Source organism: Hypanus sabinus, chromosome 8 (assembly GCF_030144855.1).
Source record: "Hypanus sabinus isolate sHypSab1 chromosome 8, sHypSab1.hap1, whole genome shotgun sequence".
Taxonomy (NCBI): Eukaryota; Metazoa; Chordata; class Chondrichthyes; order Myliobatiformes; family Dasyatidae; genus Hypanus; species Hypanus sabinus.
This window is the reverse complement of record NC_082713.1, coordinates 39,574,647-39,593,819: the sequence shown is the minus strand read 5'-3', so window position 1 is coordinate 39,593,819 and position 19,173 is coordinate 39,574,647. Positions and strand designations below refer to the sequence as shown.

At 40.0% G+C, this 19,173-nt stretch overlaps 1 protein-coding gene across 1 annotated transcript in view; it reads left to right on the top strand.

The window, feature by feature from the left end:
* Positions 1-19,173, top strand: part of arhgap20b (Rho GTPase activating protein 20b) — a 99,940-nt gene that overhangs the window by 45,974 nt on the left and 34,793 nt on the right. Inside the window, exons 2-7 of the mRNA XM_059976988.1 lie at positions 2,984-3,069; positions 11,771-11,941; positions 12,522-12,671; positions 12,767-12,808; positions 15,354-15,438; positions 17,981-18,058. Coding sequence (XP_059832971.1) covers positions 2,984-3,069; positions 11,771-11,941; positions 12,522-12,671; positions 12,767-12,808; positions 15,354-15,438; positions 17,981-18,058 — 612 coding nt within the window. The remainder of the gene's footprint in view (positions 1-2,983; positions 3,070-11,770; positions 11,942-12,521; positions 12,672-12,766; positions 12,809-15,353; positions 15,439-17,980; positions 18,059-19,173) is intronic.

Below are 19,173 nucleotides of genomic sequence, written 5' to 3'. Positions count from 1 at the left end.
GAACAGCCATGTGCGTGCATTGGGGAGTGGTCAGTCAGCACCTTCCTGAAGCCCAGAATAATCTCTTCAACCTTCTCCACGTTGTTGTACTCACTCCATTTTACCAACCGCTCTGCCCCCTCTCTGTACCCCATCTCATGGTCGTTGTTGATGAGGCCAGCCACTGTTGTGTCATCAGTAAGCTTGCTGATTTGGTTTGAACTGGATCAAGCAATGCAGTCAAGTGTCAGCAGTGGGATGAGCACACAGTCTTGGAGCGTGCTGGCACTCACCGCGATGGAGCTAGAGATGCTTCTGCCAACACCGACTTGACAGTGGCCTTTCTAGTAAGGAGTCCAGGATCCAGTTACAGAGAGAGGAGATGAGACCCAGTGATGAGAGTTTACTCACTAGCTTCTGAGTGTGATCGTTGAAACGTTTCTTGTTCTACTATAGAATGTTCTGGATGGTCCTTCTTTGTGTTCATTTAGGACTAAATCAAAAGAGTGCGCATGAGAAAAGGAACCAGTCATAAATTTATTTATTGGCAGAGCAACTATGAGGTAGTGTATGTTACCTAATGCTGCTTCTATTTCTTACTTTGGAACAATATTTCTTCTTATCTTGTGTTAAATTGTGGATAAGCAATCTGACCATTCAGAGACAGTTGTAATGAGTTAGAGCTGGTTGTTGACAGGGTGTGTGTGAGTCTTGATGATTTGAGATGACAGTGCCAAAGGGCAGGGGGATGATGAGAGAAAAGGGTAGTTCTCTACCACAGGACTGTGAGCCAAGGAATTTTGAAATCGAATCACTTTTGGACAGGTTTGCTTTCAGTTTTATAAACAGTATGTATAGCTGAGGCTTTGTGTAAAGAAACCAAGATCTTATTTATGTGCCAGATAAACAGATTGACTTGGAGACATGAAAAGCCAAAGGAGACAGTTGCTTTCCAATATCCCAGAAGAGAGCAAAGGGAGAAAAGACAAGGAATCACTTGACCCAGTCAGGGAATTATTAGATGATCCACCAGACCCCGAAGGTACAATGATTGAATGGATGTTAAACACCACTAATCATTTAGGCCAGCCAATTTGTGTACAGTCAGGTTCCATAAATATCTTTCATTCTAAGTGAGAGAAAGCAATGGAGCATCAGAATATTTGAGCCCAAATTGATGGGAGATCTGGAACATCAATTAGAACATCATAACTTCCTTAACCAGAAAGCTCTGGTTTGACTTTTCTGGTGCAGAAGAGTCAATCCAGATTCTGGGTTTGTGCTTCTTGCCTAGTGGCTATTGTTTAGACGTTGTATATCATTTACTCGTACTAGAGTTAGATGTTCGCAGTTTTGAAGTAGAATGAGACAGATGATTTACAATAAAGTCCATTCCACTTAACCAAAGTGTACATGAAGGATATACATCTGAGTCCTAATAGATTAATATTATATGCAGTGAGTTTCCACTTGAACTCTGTTTATTATACAAATTAAAAAGTAGCATTGTGCAAGTAAGGAAGTACATTCCAAAGAACTTCACATACAATGAAGCAATTTTGAAATGTAGCCACTTTTGTAATGAAGGATGCAGAGGGATCATTAGTACACAGTAAAGTCTCACAAATATCCATTAAACAACCAACTGCATCACTAATGGCTGTTAAATATTTTGGTCAAAACAGATCAAAGAGCATAAAAGGAACAAAATTATTCAAATACGCTGGAAAGAACCTACTGAATCAACACACAACATGTCAAACTACACTGAGGGATGGTGCTGGGATTGGTTTAGTGGAAGTACTTTGCCAAGTTAAAAGGTTGACAGTGGAAGCAGCATAATACAGGACCAGGACACAAACAAACCCTGAACAGCAATGCCAGACTGAGATAAGATGACTGCTACTAGACTGAGACAGGGGCTGGGAAACTTGCATTAGAGCAGCTTCTAATGCTGTTTTTGGAAGTTACAGGAAGGACCACAGGTTCAGTTGCAGGTTTAACAAAAGCATGCTGACTATTCCTATTCAAACCCTACCTTTCCATCCCAATCCTTGGGACCTTCTCCACTAATTTCCTTTCTATTGATGTAATGCTCATTGGAACTGGTTTAAACCTGCACTCCTTCTGATAAAGGGGATATTTACAAGACAATTATAGCAATGAGCAGAAACTGAGTTGGGGGTTGCTTTCTTTGAATATAGGACACTGAAGGGAGATTCAAGGAGGTAATGCACAATTGAGAATCCTAAACCCGGGGACCATGGATTTATGTCAATTGGTTCAAGGATGGTTGGGAACTGAGGAAAATTACTTTAACTTGCTGAAATGTAGGGGTCTGGAATTCACTGTTTGAAGGGCAGTGGAGACAGAAATCATCACATTTCTCATTGCTATGAACAAGCTATGGATCCACTTTCAAGAACCCTACAACTCTTGTTCAGTATTTATTTCCTTAGTTTTTTGTTTGCAGTTTGTCTTCTATTGCACTTTATTGTTTGCCAGTCTTTGTATGTAGTTTTTCATTGATTCTGTTGTATTTCTTTGTTCCGCTGTGAATGTCTGCAAGCAAATGAATCTCAGGCCAGTTTATGGTGACATCTAAGTACTTTGATAATAAATTCACTTTGAACATTTACTGCATATCTTAATTAGCAATAAAAGGACTGAACACTAAGAGGAGGGAAGTGCCACCACAGTTTGTTTTTGGGCTGAAAAGAGAACTTGAGACTGAACCAAATGTAATGCTTCAGATCTAATAATTAAATGTTCAAAGGAAATGAGCTGTACCAATTTAGTCTTCAAACAATTCTATATTCTTGTCTGTTCTGAATTCTGTATTTGTCTGTATATCTCATTTTTAATTCAATAATTTCTATAAATCATCAAGTTGATATATTAAAGAGCAGAAACATTTTGCTGTGATTTTGTACTGCTGTCAAATATGTAGCACTAGATCAAAGTTGAAGAAATTAAATGGTATGGTTTTTCTTTTATTACACAGAAAATGAAACCGGTGTTGGAGAGGAAACGCTCTGCACCCTCCATGGTCTTTAGTAAAGCACTCAGCAAATCTAGATTACCATCCAGGTAGGAACCCAGATACTTTCCTAATCTAAAACTGGTGTAACTGTGACTGATTGTAAAGACATAACTGAGCCAGGAGAACAGGCTACCCAGATAAAACTCATAACAAGTTTAACAGTATGAATAAAAGAAAAGTTAAATTGATAAACATGCAGAAGTAGAAAGAACATTTTCTTTTTAAATTATTAAATAAGCACTTTATGTTGAGGAAATAGTTTAAACCAGTTGCTGACTGGAATGTTGACATTCTGGGTCCATCAGGGGTTCCAACTTGGGGTCCATGAGTGCCATGCTTAGTGGTATTTGTCCATGGCATAAAAAAGTTGGGAACCCCTGGCCTAAATGCTCTAATTATAATGATTTTCTGATGACACATTAGGCAGAACCCTGTCAACGGCTGTAAGAGAGTGTTGTATTTCCAAAGTCGCTTACAGGACTTTCTTCAACTTTTAATGTTCTTTCACTTTGTTGTATATGAGTTGTTTATTTTTTTGTTCTGCTTGTTTCCCCTCTTGTTGTATGACACTCCTCTGTCCCTTATAAAGGAGGCAGAGAGTCTGTGGCATGTCAAATTGTCAGGTGAACAATTAGTTTTTGTTGTGTTCGGATCATGCTCTCTCTTGGGGCCTTTGCTATTCCTCGCTTGGTGAGTGGTGGGAGCTGACGCAATTTGCTGTGGTAAGTAGGGGAGGAGGAGGGGGAGGGGCGATGCTTTGCTGCTGCTTGTGCATGGGGGGGAGTAGGAGGGGGCTTTGGGGTTCTAATGTTTTTACTGTCACTCAATCTTTGGGGTACCCTTCTCTTTTCATGGATGTCTGTGAAGAACTTCAGGATGTATCGTATACATTCTCTGATATTAAATGGAACTATTGAATAGGGAACTGTCTATTTTTTGCCTTCCATCCTTTTCTCTTTTCCTTTATGTCGTCAAAGACCTTGCAATATTAAACAGGTTAATCAGCATTAGCAACATTCTGTGCTTTTTCTTATCTCTCATTACCTGATTCTACCATTATGTACCATTTGCTGTATTACAACTCCAACCCCACCCAGCTCCATCTGCCCATCACTCCCCATCCTCACCTGAATATTAAGGAAAATGAAATTCTTATGGATATTAATTTAAAAGCTATTTACTGTGATTCTGATTATTCAATTTGTGATAAAAGTAAGCGTGCTTTTTTAAAGGTAGCTGTAAATTCCACTGGATTATGACCTATATCATCGAGGTAAAGTACATAACTCTTTTAACTGCCTTAGCTTTATGTCATCTCCTATTACCCTTTAGAGAAATTTTTCACTATTAGCAACTAAATGACTTTTTTTTGTCCTCCGATCTCTGTTATATATTCGCAAACCATTTCCATTGTACAACTATCAACATGACTTGTATATAAGCATCATCACCATCATTATGTGTCGTGTTGTATGACATGGGCAATCATGGTCTTTGACCATGATTGTTCTTGGCAATTTTTTTACAGAAATGGTTTGCCTTTGATGCCTTCTAGGCAGTGTCTATACAAGACATGTGACCCCAGCCATATTCAATACTCTTCAGAGATTGTCTGCCTGGTGTCAGAGGTCGCATAACCAGGACTTATGATATGCATCAGCTGCTCATACGACCATCCACTACCTGATCCCGTGCCTTCATATGACCCTGATCTGGGGGCTAAGAAAGATCTACCCCTTGCCCGTGCATGACCAGCTGGCTAGTTGAGGGAAGGAGTACCCTACATCTCCTTTGCTAGAGACATATCTCCACCCCACCATAAAGTAGCATAATTAAATGCTGGAACTCCCTGATGAAGTTTACACTAAACCATTGACTCTCATTAAAGTACATCATTTCCAGGTCCCTACAACCTGTGGAATGTTTAGCAAAGGCTCATGGAGTCATAGAACGCTGTAGCACAAAAGCAGGCCCTACGGTCCATCAAGTCTGTACTGAACCATTAATCTGCGTAGTCCCACCAATATGCTCAGTGAGTTGTATTGTCTTCAACAGCAGAAACACAGTGTGGGATTTCAGTCTTCACTCTTCTTTCAAAAGTTCTTGACTTTATTTGGCAACTGGCAGCACAAACAATCTCTCCATGCTGGAAAATACGACTGAAAAGTCTAAACAGCTGCTCTGATATATTGCTCTCTAATTAACTGTTGTCAGTTTGGCTTAGACTTTATGAACATCAGTGGAATTTTCTTGCTCCTGATCTGTTTACAGAAACCAGAATTTATGCTACCTAAAAGCAGGTTCAGCCTTACCCTGTCAACGACTTGATGCTGTACTGACGCACGGGGATACTGCAGGAGCCATTATTAGTAATCACCAACTTTTACAAGAGTTGGCACATTGTCCAAGTACTTCAACTGAAAAACAAAACTAATTCAAATTTTACACATAGACAATGTAACAGAAACAGAATTGACATTGCATCGTGTAACTTGAATCTTGTTTTATTTTGCCTGGTCAGTTCATTTATTCAATCTCTGTAGTTTTCTTCCTGTCCCTGCTTTCCTGGAGTGACGTTGTTAACTCCAATAGGAAATGATTCCCCACAGACAAGCAATTTTCCAGTGCTTTGCTCAATTACTTAAGCACAACCAACTGTGGGACCAAAAGGAGGAACTGATTCTAATGGCTGAAGGGTTCATGGTTAGAAGACATTGCTTCGGATGACCGGCAGTACAACTGGTGGCAACTGTGCAGGAACTGTTGGGATTCCAAGCGCAGTGCTGAATACAGTGATGGAAACAATAACAACTCAAAAAAAATTGCACCTAATTCTGAAATGCAGTTAAATGTGATCAATAAGGCAGTTCATTAAAGACAGTTCATCAAAGGCTGTTCATCAAAGACAGTTCATCAAAGGCTGTTTATCAAAGACAGTTCAGTCCTTGGGCCATCATCTTCAAAGGTCCAAGGTCATCCGACATCTAAAAAATAAATCCAGCTTACAGGATGTACTACTTTCAAGAGTGAGGAATTAGAAGAAGTTTCTCTGCCTTGTGTTTAATTGCAGCACTCCAGCTGTTCTTTCACCTGCGATATGGCACCTCATTGAAGGTCAGGAAACTAAATCAAGAAAATGAGGTGAAATGTTTTGCAAAACAAAGGAATTCACTGCACGAGGAATAAAGATTTTTTTTTAAATTTTGGGTCAAGCATGATCATAGAAGCATGGAGAATAACTTCGGATCTGAGAATTTGTAGAAATGGAAGTGTGGTTTAGCTCAAACTTTTCCTTTCAGAACCTACACATAATTATTCTATTAAAAGTTCTACCACCCTCCCCCATTCTCTACTACTAACATCCATTGATGGCCTATTTTAAGGAGTGCTAAATGCTTCCACTTTCCCTGAAAGAAAGCCCAATCAATGCTATTAATATCCTGATGACCTTCCAATGCCTCTCTCAATGAATGTCAATCAGCTCCCATTTAAAAGAGTCAGATATAATTTGACTAAACCATCTCAACAATTCACATTCCAAACCTTCATGAAGCATCTAACAACACATCTCTCTTATTTTCTTCATTTCACACACTGAGTTATTACTTAATCAGTATTAATTTAGTCTGTATCACAGAAGATAAACACAAGAGATTTTGCAGATGCTTGAAATTCAATAGACAATAGACAGCAGGTGCAGGAGTAGGCCATTTGGCCCTTCTAGCCAGCACCACCATTCACTGTGATCATGGCTGATCATACACAATCAGTACCCCGTTCCTGCCTTCTCTCCATATCCCTTGACCCCGCTATCTATAAGAGCTCTATCTAACTCTCTCTTGAATGCATCCAGAGACTTGGCCTCCACTGCCTTCTGGAGCAGAGCATTCCACATATCCACCACTCTTTGGGTGAAAAAGTTTTTCCGCATCTCTGTTCTAAATGGCCTATCCCTTATTAAACTGTGGCCTCTAGTTCTGGACTCACCCATCAGTGGGAACATGCTTCCTGCCTCCAGTGTGTCCAATCCCTTAATAATCTTATATGTTTCAATCAGATCCCCTCTCATCCTTCTAAATTCCAGTGTATACAAGCCCAGTCACTCCAATCTTTCAACATATGACAGTCCCGCCATTCTGGGAATTAAACTTGTGAACCTACGCTGCACTCCCTCAATAGCAAGAATGTCCTTCCTCAAATTTGGAGACCAAAACTGCACACAATACTCCAGGTGGGGTCTCACCCTTGTCCATTTTCATAGTTACATCCTCAAAAAACTCCAGAAGATTAGTCAAGCATGATTTTCCCTTCATAAATCCATGCTGACTCGGACTGATCCTTCTACTGCGATCCAAATGTGTTGTAATTTCCTCTTTTATAATTGACTCCAGCATCTTTCCCACCACTGACGTCAGGCTAACCGGTCTATAATTCCCTGTTTTCTCTCTCCCTCCTTTCTTGAAAAGTGGGATGACATTAGCCACCCTCCAATCAGCAGGAACTGTTCCTGAATCTATAGAACATTGGAAAATGATTACCAATGCATCCACGATTTCTAGAGCCACCTCTTTAAGTACCCTGGGATGCAGACCATCAGGTCCCGGAGACTTATCAGCCTTCAGACTCAACAGTCTATCCAACACCGTTTCTTGCCTAATATAAATTTCCTTCAGTTCATCCTTTACCCTAGTTCCTTTGGCCACTATTACATCTGGGAGATTATTTGTGTTTTCCCTAGTGAAAACAGATCCAAAGTACCCGTTCAACTCATCTGCCATTTCCTTGTTCCCCATAATAAATTCATCCGTTTCTGTCTTCAATGGCCCAATTTTGGTCTTAACTATTTTTTTGCTATTCACATACCTAAAGAAGCTTTTACTATCCTCCTTTATATTCTTGGCTAGTTTACCTTCGTACCTAATTTTTTCTTGGCGTATTGCCTTTTTTGTTATCTTCTGTTGCTCTTTAAAAGCTTCCCAGTCCTCCGGTTTCCCACTCATCTTTGCTATGTTATACTTCTTCTCTTTTATTTTTATACTGCCCTTTACTTCCCTCATCAGCCATGGCCGCCCCTTACTCCCCTTAGGATCTTTCTTCCTCTTTGGAATGAACCGATCCTGCACCTTCTGCATTATACCCAGAAATACCTGCCATTTTTGTTCCACTGTCTTCCCTGCTAGGGTATTGTTCCATTGAACTTTGGCCAGCTCCTCCCTCATAGCTCCATAGTTCCCTTTGTTCAACTGTAATACTGACACATCCGATTTTCCCTTCTCCTTCTCAAATTGTAGGTTAAAACATATCATATTATGATCACTACCTCCTAATGGTTCCTTTACCTTGAGGTCCCTGATCAAATCCGGTTCATTGCACAACTCTAAATCTAGAATTGCCTTCTCCCTGTTCGGCTCCAGTATAAGCTGTTCTAAGAATCCATTTCAGAGGCACTCCACAAGCTCCTTTTCTTGGGGTCCAGTACCATTCTGATTCTCCCAGTCTACCTGCATGTTGAAATCCCCCATGACAACTGTATCATTACCTTTGCGACATGCCAATTTTAACTCTTTATTCAACTTACACCCTACATCCAGACTGCTGTTTGGGGGCTTGTAGATAACTCCCATTAGGGTCTTTCTACCCTTAGAATTTCTCAGTTCTATCCATACTGACTCTACATCCCCTGATTCTCTGTCCCCCCTCACAAGGGACTGAATATCATTCCTCACCAACAGAGCCACCCCAACCCCTCTGCCAGTCAGTCTGTCCTTTCGATAAGATGTATATCCTTGAATATTCATTTCCCAGGCCCTGTCCGCTTGAAGTCATGTCTCTGTTATTCCCACAACATCGTACTTGCCAATTTCCAACTGAGCCTCAAGCTCATCTACTTTATTCCTTGATTATTGTCAGAGCAACACACTCAAAATGCTGGAGAAGCTCAGCAGGTCAAACAGCATCAACGGAAAGGAATAAACAGTTAACATTTTGGGCTGAGACCTTTCATCAGGACTGGAAAGTCATTCTTTCTGCAAGAAGCAGGATTTCAATTCCCATTCCCACTCCAACATGTCAGTCCATGGCTTCCTCTATTGCAATGATGAGACTGCTGTCAGGTTGTAGGAGCAACACCTCAAATTCCATCTGGGTAGCTGCCAACCTGATGGCATGAGCATCGATTTAGACCATAACACTATGTTAGACTAATTTAGACTATAACACTAAGTCATAGGAGCAGAATTGGACATTCAGCCAATCAAGTTTGCTCTGCCATTTCATTATGGCTGTTCTATTTCCCCCAGCCCCAATCTCCTGCCTTCGCCCTGTTTCTCTTTATGCCCTAAGTAAACAAGGATCTATCAAACTCTGCCTTAAATATACCCAATAACTTGGCATCCAGAGCCAGCTGTGGCAATGAATTCCACAGATTCACCACCCTCTGGCTAAAGAAACTCCTCCTCATCTGTATTCTAACAGGACATCCCTCTATTCTGAGGCTGTATCCTCTGGTTTTAGACTCACACACTATCGGAAACATCCTCTGTAATCTACTCTATCGAAGCCTTTCAATATTCAATAGGTTTTAATGAGATCCTTCACCAGTCTTCTGAGGCGATGTCCACACTAGACCGCATAATTTAGAAAACGCCGGTTTCGCGTAAAAACGATAGGCGTCCACACTATGCGTTTTTGAAAATATCTCTATCCACATTGAAACAGAGATTTCGGCGAATCTCCTCCTACTGGGCATGCGCAGGACACATCTACTGAAAACAAGCGACATATTTGGTACCGAATCTCGCCGTAAAAGTGCGTGCTTGTTCAGTGAGAGACTAGAAAAACTTAAAACGATGGACAGCTGTTGGCTCTCATGCAGAAGAACTTAAAAGTTAAAAAAAAACAAATACTGGAGTGTACGGAGGCAACCAACAGGGAGTTCACGGACTGTATGAACCGGCTGACAACAAACATTGAAAAATTGACTAACTGTTTTGCATTAATAAAGTACCTTGTTAAATGTATAAAACATGTCTGCATCAGTGTTATCTTGTATTTTCATACAATGTTACATTAGGCTGTTACACATCTATTGTCAAAGAAATACTTGCATAAATAGGTAAATCACCTTCATACGAGCAAGGACAGAAAACAGGGCAAAGTGAGTATACTTATTTATTCAGTAAGTTATGGGTCAAAGTATTTGCTGAGTACACTTCAAACTCTTCGGGCTTCAGTCTCATTGCTGTCTGTTCTGAAACTGTTAGGTTGCTTTCAAGAAAACAATGAAACGGCGCGCTGTCATCTGACAGCGTTTTCAGATTTCTCTGGTTACCCTGTCCACACTGATCTGCCTGAGTGGTGTTTTCAAAAATACCCAGCCTGGAAAGCGTTTCTGAAAAACTCCGGTTTAGGGGGATGAAAACGCTGTTTTAGTGTGGACGAAGGGTAAAAACGAAGAGAAAAAGCTTCGGTTATGGATTTATCTGGTGTAGTGTGGACGTAACCTGAATTCCAGTGAGCACAGGCCCAGAGCCATCAGACACTCCTCATGTAAATCTTTCAATTCCAGAATCATTTCCATGAAACGCCTTTGAACCCTCTCTAAATTCAACACATCCTTTCCTAGATCAGTTGCCCAAAACTGCTCACAATGCTCCAAAGGAGGCCTCACCAGCACTGTAAAAAGCCTCAACATTACATTTATGCTTTTATATTCTAATCCTCTCAATATGAACGCTAACATTGCATTTGCCTTTCTCACCAGCAACTGAACCTGCAAACTAACCTTTAGGGAATCCTGCATGAGAACTCCCAAGACCTCTTTGTGCCTCGCCATTTAGAAAACAGTTTACACTTTTACTTCTTCTACCTAAGTGCATGGCCATACACTTCCTGACTGTATTCCATCGGATTCTTCTTTGCCCGTTCTCCTATTCTGTTTAAGATTCCTCAAACTTCCTGTAATCTTTTTTACCCCTTCTTTTTCTTCTTCTCTTTTCTCCCGTTCCCCACTCTGGCTCCCTTCTTACCTGTTCTCTTCTCCTTAACTGCCTATCACCTAACCCTGGTGCCCCTTCTCCTTCCGTTACTCCCATGGTCTACACCTCTCCTATCAAATTCCTTCTTATTCATCCCTTTACCTGCTCCAGCCACCTGAATTCACCTATCACCTTCTAGCTTGCACTCCCTCCCTTTTCCCCACCTCTTATTCTGGCTTCTTCCCCTTCCTTTCCTGACATGGTTTTGGCCCAAAATGTTGACTGTTTACTCCTTTCCATAGAAGCTGCCAGATCTGCTGAGTTCTCCAACATTTTGAGTGTGCTGCTCTGTATCATAGAATACATTTTTCCCATTACATCGTTCTCCCAGTTTTCTATTATTTCCATCAGATTTTTTTCCTATTGTTGTGGGGAAGTAACTGCAATCTCCACGGTTCCTGTCTATAGAATCATGATAACAATCAAGAATCTCATGTACAGGCAATCGCTCCGTGTTGCAACATTCCTCTTTGGTAAAATCATAGGTAGGGTAGCAGCACTGAATCAGTCAATGAATAACAATTTACATTTCAAACACGTTTCCAATCTGATAATACAGCTGAAATTATCTCATGAAGGGAAATGTTGTATGATTTTAAGTGTTTACATTCTTGATGCAGAAGGCAAAAAATCTTAAAAACGTATTGCTTAGAATCAATATGATTGTCTTTTCCAGCTTGCAGACCATTTTAAAAAATGTGCTTTTCTGCAGAGAGCAGCTGATTTCACCCACATCTCCTGACAGTAAATCCTTGGTCCGAGCCTTCAGCAGCCCCACCACAGCTTTCATCATGGATGAACGGGTCCAGCTCACAACAGGACTGCAGACACAGGAACGTCACTTCTTCCTCTTCAGCGATGTCCTGGTGATCGCAAAGTTAAAGTAAGGGTTTCACAAATATTGTTTCTACCTGACAACACCACAATTCAAATGACTCCTTTGCAGCTGAAAGTAAATGAACATCGCACACATATCCTTGTGTTACCATGTTTAAATAGCCACCTGTTCATACATTGTTAATGACTGCACAGAAAAAGAAAACACACGCATCTCAAAAAAGGATAGGCTGTCTACTTCTACTACAAACTGGATGCAAACATTTGTTTGTCACATGTTTCTACAAATTATACTAAAACTAGAGTTTGGGTCTCTCAAGATTAAAGCTGACAAGAATAATGCAGTACATTCATGCATACAGTCCTGGAAATTGGAAAACAAAACTCCTCCAATTTGTTTCCAAAATGATTTCATCTTTTGTTCCCCAAGGCACTCCTTGGGACCTGGTAAACTTCCTTAATTTACAGGTTGCATTTCTTCATGTATGAGTTCAGATGCATACCCCACCTGCTTTTCACCGGTGAAAGGTTTACAGCCAAGACTAACTCTCACTTGGCCTTCAGGTATACATTGGAGGTTTATCACTTGCTCTGAAAATTTTCTTCCCTTCTTTAATGTTTCACAGGTCATCGACGAGCCTAAAGCTGAAGAACCAGGTCAGATTGTGTGAGATGTGGACTGCCTTCTGCATTGATGAAGTGTGTGAGAGGAAGTCAACTCCAGAAAATTCATTTGTTATCGGATGGCCAACAACTAACTGTGTGATCACCTTCAGGTAAAAGATCAGCTTGCTTTCTTCTGTGTAAGTTTCTTAAAAAGCTGCAACTTGGCAAAAACTTACCTACTGTTTTTTTTCTAAACACCTTCCAGTTCATCAAATGTGAGGGAAAAATGGCTTTCAGCACTGCAATGGTAAGACGTTTAACATCTTATTTAAGCAATTGCACATCTTGTGTTTTAAACAAGGTGTGATTATGACAGAAATATGTCAAAGTGGGCAACAATTTTTCTAATTATATTCTTGAAATAGGATATAGATTCACTGGTGTTGGCCACTTGCTGTGACTACATTCTTTATGACTCAAATCAGTGAATATCTACTGGATGTTCAATTTCAGAAGACATCATAACCTGACACAGACCTGTCTTGGCTCTAATTCCATACATCTTGAAAATAATTCAAGAATTGAGCATGACTCTTAGTGTTACATTCATAAGTGAAGTAATGGTTACATGTAGGGAAATAGCTCCTAATGTTGCCGTTTTCAATGTGTACACTATATCTCTCTACCTCCACTGGCACCCCAACCACAGTCCCCACAAGAATTTATCATTGCTTGTTTCCCATGAGGTTCTCAGTCATATGTTGCCTGCCAACAAGCTTAAAACATCCAAAAAAGGAAAGAGCAGTGGTCTATTTTTCACTCATCTGAAAACAGTTGAAACACCCATGTCCCACTGTATGTGGGAAAAACAGTCTGCGTTAATTTGAAGTTTATCATAGGACCTGAGAATGTGAGGAAAACAAAATACACTTAAAGAGTAATACATGAACAGGTCAAAGTAGTTTAGATGCTAACCTGACAAGTGAAATTTGCCCTGTTCATAATTATTTCAGAGTTGACAAAATTCAGAACCCACTTAGAACTGGCAGACCAGCTGTTAACACAACCTAAACATTATTGATATTCCCACCATTATACCTTGCCAGATCTTTAGAGTGAGATAAAAGTGACAAAGTCTGGTAATCTGGAGTTTGGGAATCTCTGCAATACCAGGCATACAAAAATTTGAGATACAATTGTAGAGGGAAATCTGTTGCACTTTTATTCTGCTGCTTTCTTGTTATGTGAGGATGTCTGGGTTTCCTTCTTCATTGCTCTGGAAATTAGGTGGTGCAGTTACAAGGAAGATGTAATGGGAGCTTCAGAAGAAGCAGGTGTTGGCTCTGTAGTTCTGTAATAAAATGTTGCACACTATGCATTACTAAGAAAGTACTCTTTAATTCATTCTATAGAGAAGCCTGATTGGCAAAATGGCTTCAACAAAGGCCATCTAGGAGAGCCATCAGTTCTCTTCAATATGATCTTTTTACATCACTCCTTACTGTTCAGTAGCCAAAATAATAAAGTTTTTCTACTTCTGAAAAGCATTTCAGTGATTTCATTGATATAGCCTTAGGCATAAAACTGGCCATGACTAATGATATCTTCAGTGTTGCCCTTAAAATAGTCCTGGATAAATATTTTGAATGCCATGCTGTCATTCAATGCTCACACTATGAAGATGCTGCATACTGTGGGAACCTTCCTGCCAATGATTTCATATTTCTGTTATGGCTGTCTACTGCATTTCCTTTTTACTACTTATTGCCCAATTAAAAGCATTCTGCAGTAGTATATAACACACCACTCATACAGTTTAGCATTACGTGTGCATCTCCTTATTGTTACTTCTCCGTCTCTTCAAAGTCTGTGTTATAAAATGCAAAATGCCATTGCTATTCCGGTTAACTATCTAAAGTATTGGAAAAAAAACCTAAAGTCGCACACTTTGAATTTCTCAACGCAGTCCAATTTCAACCAAATTAGTTTGGTTAAAATGAACGTGTCAGCAATGTGGCCCTGAATACCTTTGTCAACTCTGCTGAAGAAAGAAATCCACTTCCACAGCATGGAGTATCCCAAAGCTCATCAGACAAAACAAATTACTTTTGTAGTTTCATTCATATCATAGTTTTATGCAGTACATCAAAACCTTCAAAGGCTACAGCCCAGAGTCATCAGTGCCATGAACACTTCTAATAAATCAAATCCGACAAATTATTTGTGCCGTTTACGTAAAAGAATGAAATTGTGCTCAGCTAATTTCAGCCCGTTTTGATAAATGCTACGGTGTAAAGTTATGGAAGGCCAAAGAAGTAGACATAAATTCAAAAAGGCAAGCTGTAAGCAACAGTATAGAGATACTCTTCACTGTTTACGTTTCATATTGCTCTAACATTGCACCAATCCCAGGTCCAGGGAGATCCATTTAGATCCCCGCTGCAATAATTTTAACACTTGTGATAGGACATTTCAACTCAGAAAAAAAAACAGGATGCATATTCATTATTGTACTTTAGGATTGTGCTGGAAATCTTTTGTGAACATCCAATAATCAGAACATGTAACTCCTCTTATTATGTCTTACATACTCAGCTGGCCTGCTAGCACCCTCTAACAAGACTGACACATTAAGAATTGTTACTTCATTAAGGGAGTGGAACTATGAAACTGTATGTATACCCCTGAGGAATTTAAAAGGAAGTGAAGTATAATAGTCAGAAGAAATAGTGGCCAAGATGAAAAGGAGGTTATTTGTCTGTGGAATGTAGTTGTAACAGATCAAAAGAAATTGTTCAAAACTTCAACTTGTGTGACAAGATACCAATCATGATTGCTTGATTTGTATACAGGCAAATCAAAGAGATGAAACAAGAAGAACATCCAAAGAAAATATCGATGAAAGTGTTAGTGATGACAACTCAGACTGGTGCCTTGGTATGTGTAGTTGCTACTTATTTTAAAATACAACTAAATAAAAACAGATCAATTTCTTTAATTTTTTTATAACAGTAGATTGATGCTCTGAAGAGCTTTAAAAGTGCCAGGAATATGATTTGCCAATTGTCACCTCTTACTTGTTTGAGGAATTGGTTCGTGTTGCACAGCTCCACAGCCATCAGCAGCTTCCCCAAGCTACCAATGGCAATGCTTGGGACTGAAAAGTAAAAGGTTTGAGGCCATGTGACTTCACACTAGGATGGGTCCCACTCCAATTTGATGCACTTTACATGGTCTAACAGTCAGAAGGTGTCTTCAATTTTTTTCAAAAATCCTTAACCAAGAATGAGGGGAACACCTATAGCATTCTCACAGTTGCCTCTCCTGAGATCAGCTAACTCTGCGGAGAAATAGGTTTTACAGTAATTAACTGTGCAGTGTGTTTATCCAGTGAAACTAAGGAGGAGCCACTTTCCACTTATTGTTGAATATGAAAAAAAAATATGCGAAGACTCTCGCAGATGGAATAGAAATAGAGTGTAATACTTGCGGAATAAATAAAGGGAGAAATGTGGAAAGTGTGGCAAGCTGGGAAATCGATGTAAACAACACAAAGATAAAAAATAATTGGTGCACTACCTATTTAAACCCTCTTTTCTGCTTTGTTATGGAATAAGTGACTTTTTTTAAACTTAGCATCATACTCAAACTTTGAACTTCGAACCAGCATTAACTCTTGCATTACCCCTATAGCACTTCATTTCCTTAACATCCAAGGATGTATCAGTCTTTATCTCCACAGCCCTCTTAGGTAGAGAATTCCAAAGTTTCACTGTCCTCTGGGTGAAGGCACAGCTTCTCATCTCAATCTAAATGGCGAACCCTTTATTTTGAGATTTTGACCTCTGGCATCCGTGCAGCCAGCTGGGTCTGCTTCTATCTCATCAAGTTCCATAATATTGAAATCTATTTCAGTCAGATACATGCTCATTCTTTAAAGCTGTAATGGATAATGGCTGAGTCCCCCAGTCCACACAATCTGTCATAGATAGACAACCGTCCTCACCCCTACGCCATCTCAGGAATCAGTCCAGTCAACTTTTGTGGTCCTCTTCTTTATAGTTATTCACAGCTTTAGATAGGGAAAGAATTCCTAGCCTTATAACAGCAGTCTGATACCTTTACTCTTGTGTTAATATCTCTTGCAATAGGCACCAATATGCAGTTTGCCTTCTGAAATGCTTGTGGTGTCTGTGCGTTAACTTGCAGTGATTTCTATACAGGGATACCTTGGCCGTTCTGAACACCAACACTTTTCAACTTCTTAGACTCTGGGCTTCCAGAGAGTCTGCTAGTCAGGCTCCCTCACCTTAGATCTTATCACCATACTTGGATATCTGCTCACTGCACTAATAGGACCATAGCTTCCTGCTCATATGATCTGTGATGATCTCCCCAGAAATGTACGTTCATTTAATGAATGTAATCTATGGGAGCTATTTGGGAGGAGGTGGGAAGTGTGTTATCCTAAGCAAGGAAGATTGGGGAGGATGCTGGCAGAACTCAGCAGGTCAGGCAGCATCTGTGGTGGGAAATGGACAGTCAGGATTTCCTTCTTCTGGACTGAAAAATACAGGGCAGTCAGCCAGCATATTTAAAAAAAAGTGTAAGGGAAGGATGGAGCAGGAGCTAGCAAGCAATAGTTGGACCCAGTTGAGGAGAGGTGACAGGCAGGGAGAGTGGAAATAGTGACAGAAGTTGGGAGGTGATAGGTGGAGGCAGCAAGAGGTTGAAGATGAGGGAATCTGATTAGGGATGGAGGAGAACCATGGAATCATGTGAGGGAGGTGTGGAATGGTAGACAAGGGTAACCAATGGGAGGACTGTGTGGGTGATGGGCAGAAAGTGTTAGTGGAAGGAACAGGCAGAGTGTAAGAACTGGTTAGGTCAGGGGGAGAGAGAAAAGGGACAATGGGGAGCAGTTTATCAGAAATTGGAAAATTCGATATTGTTGGACTCTGGACCACTCAGGTGGAATATAAGGTGCAGTTCCTCTAGTTTGTGTTTAATTTCATTCTAGCAGTGGAAGGGTCTTCCACCTTTTAAACCTGCAACCTGCCCTCTAGATTTCAGTCCAGATGAAGGCGTCTGACCTGAAATGTTGACTGTCCATTTCCCTCCATGTGTGCTGCCTGACCTGCTGAATTCCTCCGTCATCTGCAGTCTCTTATGTCTCCAAGGGAGAAACTATATTGGAATTCCATAACACTAACCTTCAAATTGGCTATTTTCATCAAATAAAGTTCTTTCCATTGGAGGTGATGCGTACAGGAATGCCAAAATGGTACTTTCTTGAGGCTGAGCATAAATATACTGTTTGGGGCAGAGGCGAGGGATTTTTACCAGACTGGAAATCTTACGGGTGATTTGGAATTGCTTGAAATGGAAAGTATTCAATTTCCTGAAATGAAACACTTCTGTTTTGAAAATTATTAAGCTTGCCAAAACCTTACATTTGAAATTGCTTTTGATTTTTTAGGCATTAACACTCAAGGTGGGTAACACAGATACGGCAAGAAAGGTCATTAAAATGGCAGCTCAACAGCTCAATGCAAAAGTAAGTCTAATGTCTGTTTGTTTATGTTTGTATAATATACACCTGATAATCTGTACGTTGTATATCTGGATTTCTCAAGCATGCATCTCACAGGTGGTTTTGAAAATGCTGATGTTCAGCCACTAATCTGGACTGAATCTTGAACAAACTGTAGCTGCTCAGAGGAACATCAAAGGGCCTTTGTAAGCTAGTAAACTTGAGGAGCCAGCTCAGCAATTGAAGTTATTTTGCGAGCAATACTTTGCCCCTGTAGCCATGTGTGATGCTGTGTGTGCTGGATACAAAGTTATTACCTATGAATTAGCAGATCCTGTTTGGCATTGCTTCGACCAAAAAGTTGTGACTCAGATAACATATATTTTTACAGAGCAGATTCCAATATAGTAGATCTGTATGATTTGATAGTGTCAGCCCCTATTGTCTGATCAATTTTGATTTAAACTTAGTGTGCTTCATGTTTGGAAATTTACTTTCCATTTCATGCTTGAAGATTCTGCTGATAAGAATTTATAGCATGCAATGCAGAATTTTTTTACCTAGTTCAGTAGTAACGGTGTACTTTCTAAGCTGTTCTTTTATGGCTTTAAGTAAAGGGAGCCTGATAACACTCAGGGTTTAGATGTTGTTTATGTTGAAGCTCGCAAAGTTTGATTTATTAGTGTGAAATATCTGCACTTGCAACAGCAAACTAAATGATAGTCATAAAGTCATAGAGCAATACAGCATGGCCCTAAGTCAATGAGTCAATGCCAACCACAGTCCCAAATTCCTGTGTTCGACCCTGCTCCTTGTGTACTTATCTAAATGCTTCTTTAATGATACTTAATGTACCTTCAAAATTTATATTGGAATCAAACGGCTGCAGTAAAAATTGATGATAATATAAGCATTTGGACTAAAATTCAAAAAGGAGTTAGGCAGGGATGCGTTGCCCCACCAGAATTATTTAATATCTATAGTGAAATGATTCTCAGAGAAATAGAAGACCTAGGTGGGATAAAAATTGGAGGTGATAACATCAACAATATAAGATATGCAGACAATACAATCCTAATAGCAAGTGCTGCAGAAGACCTACAAATCCACCTAGACAAAGTAATACAAACAAGTGCAGA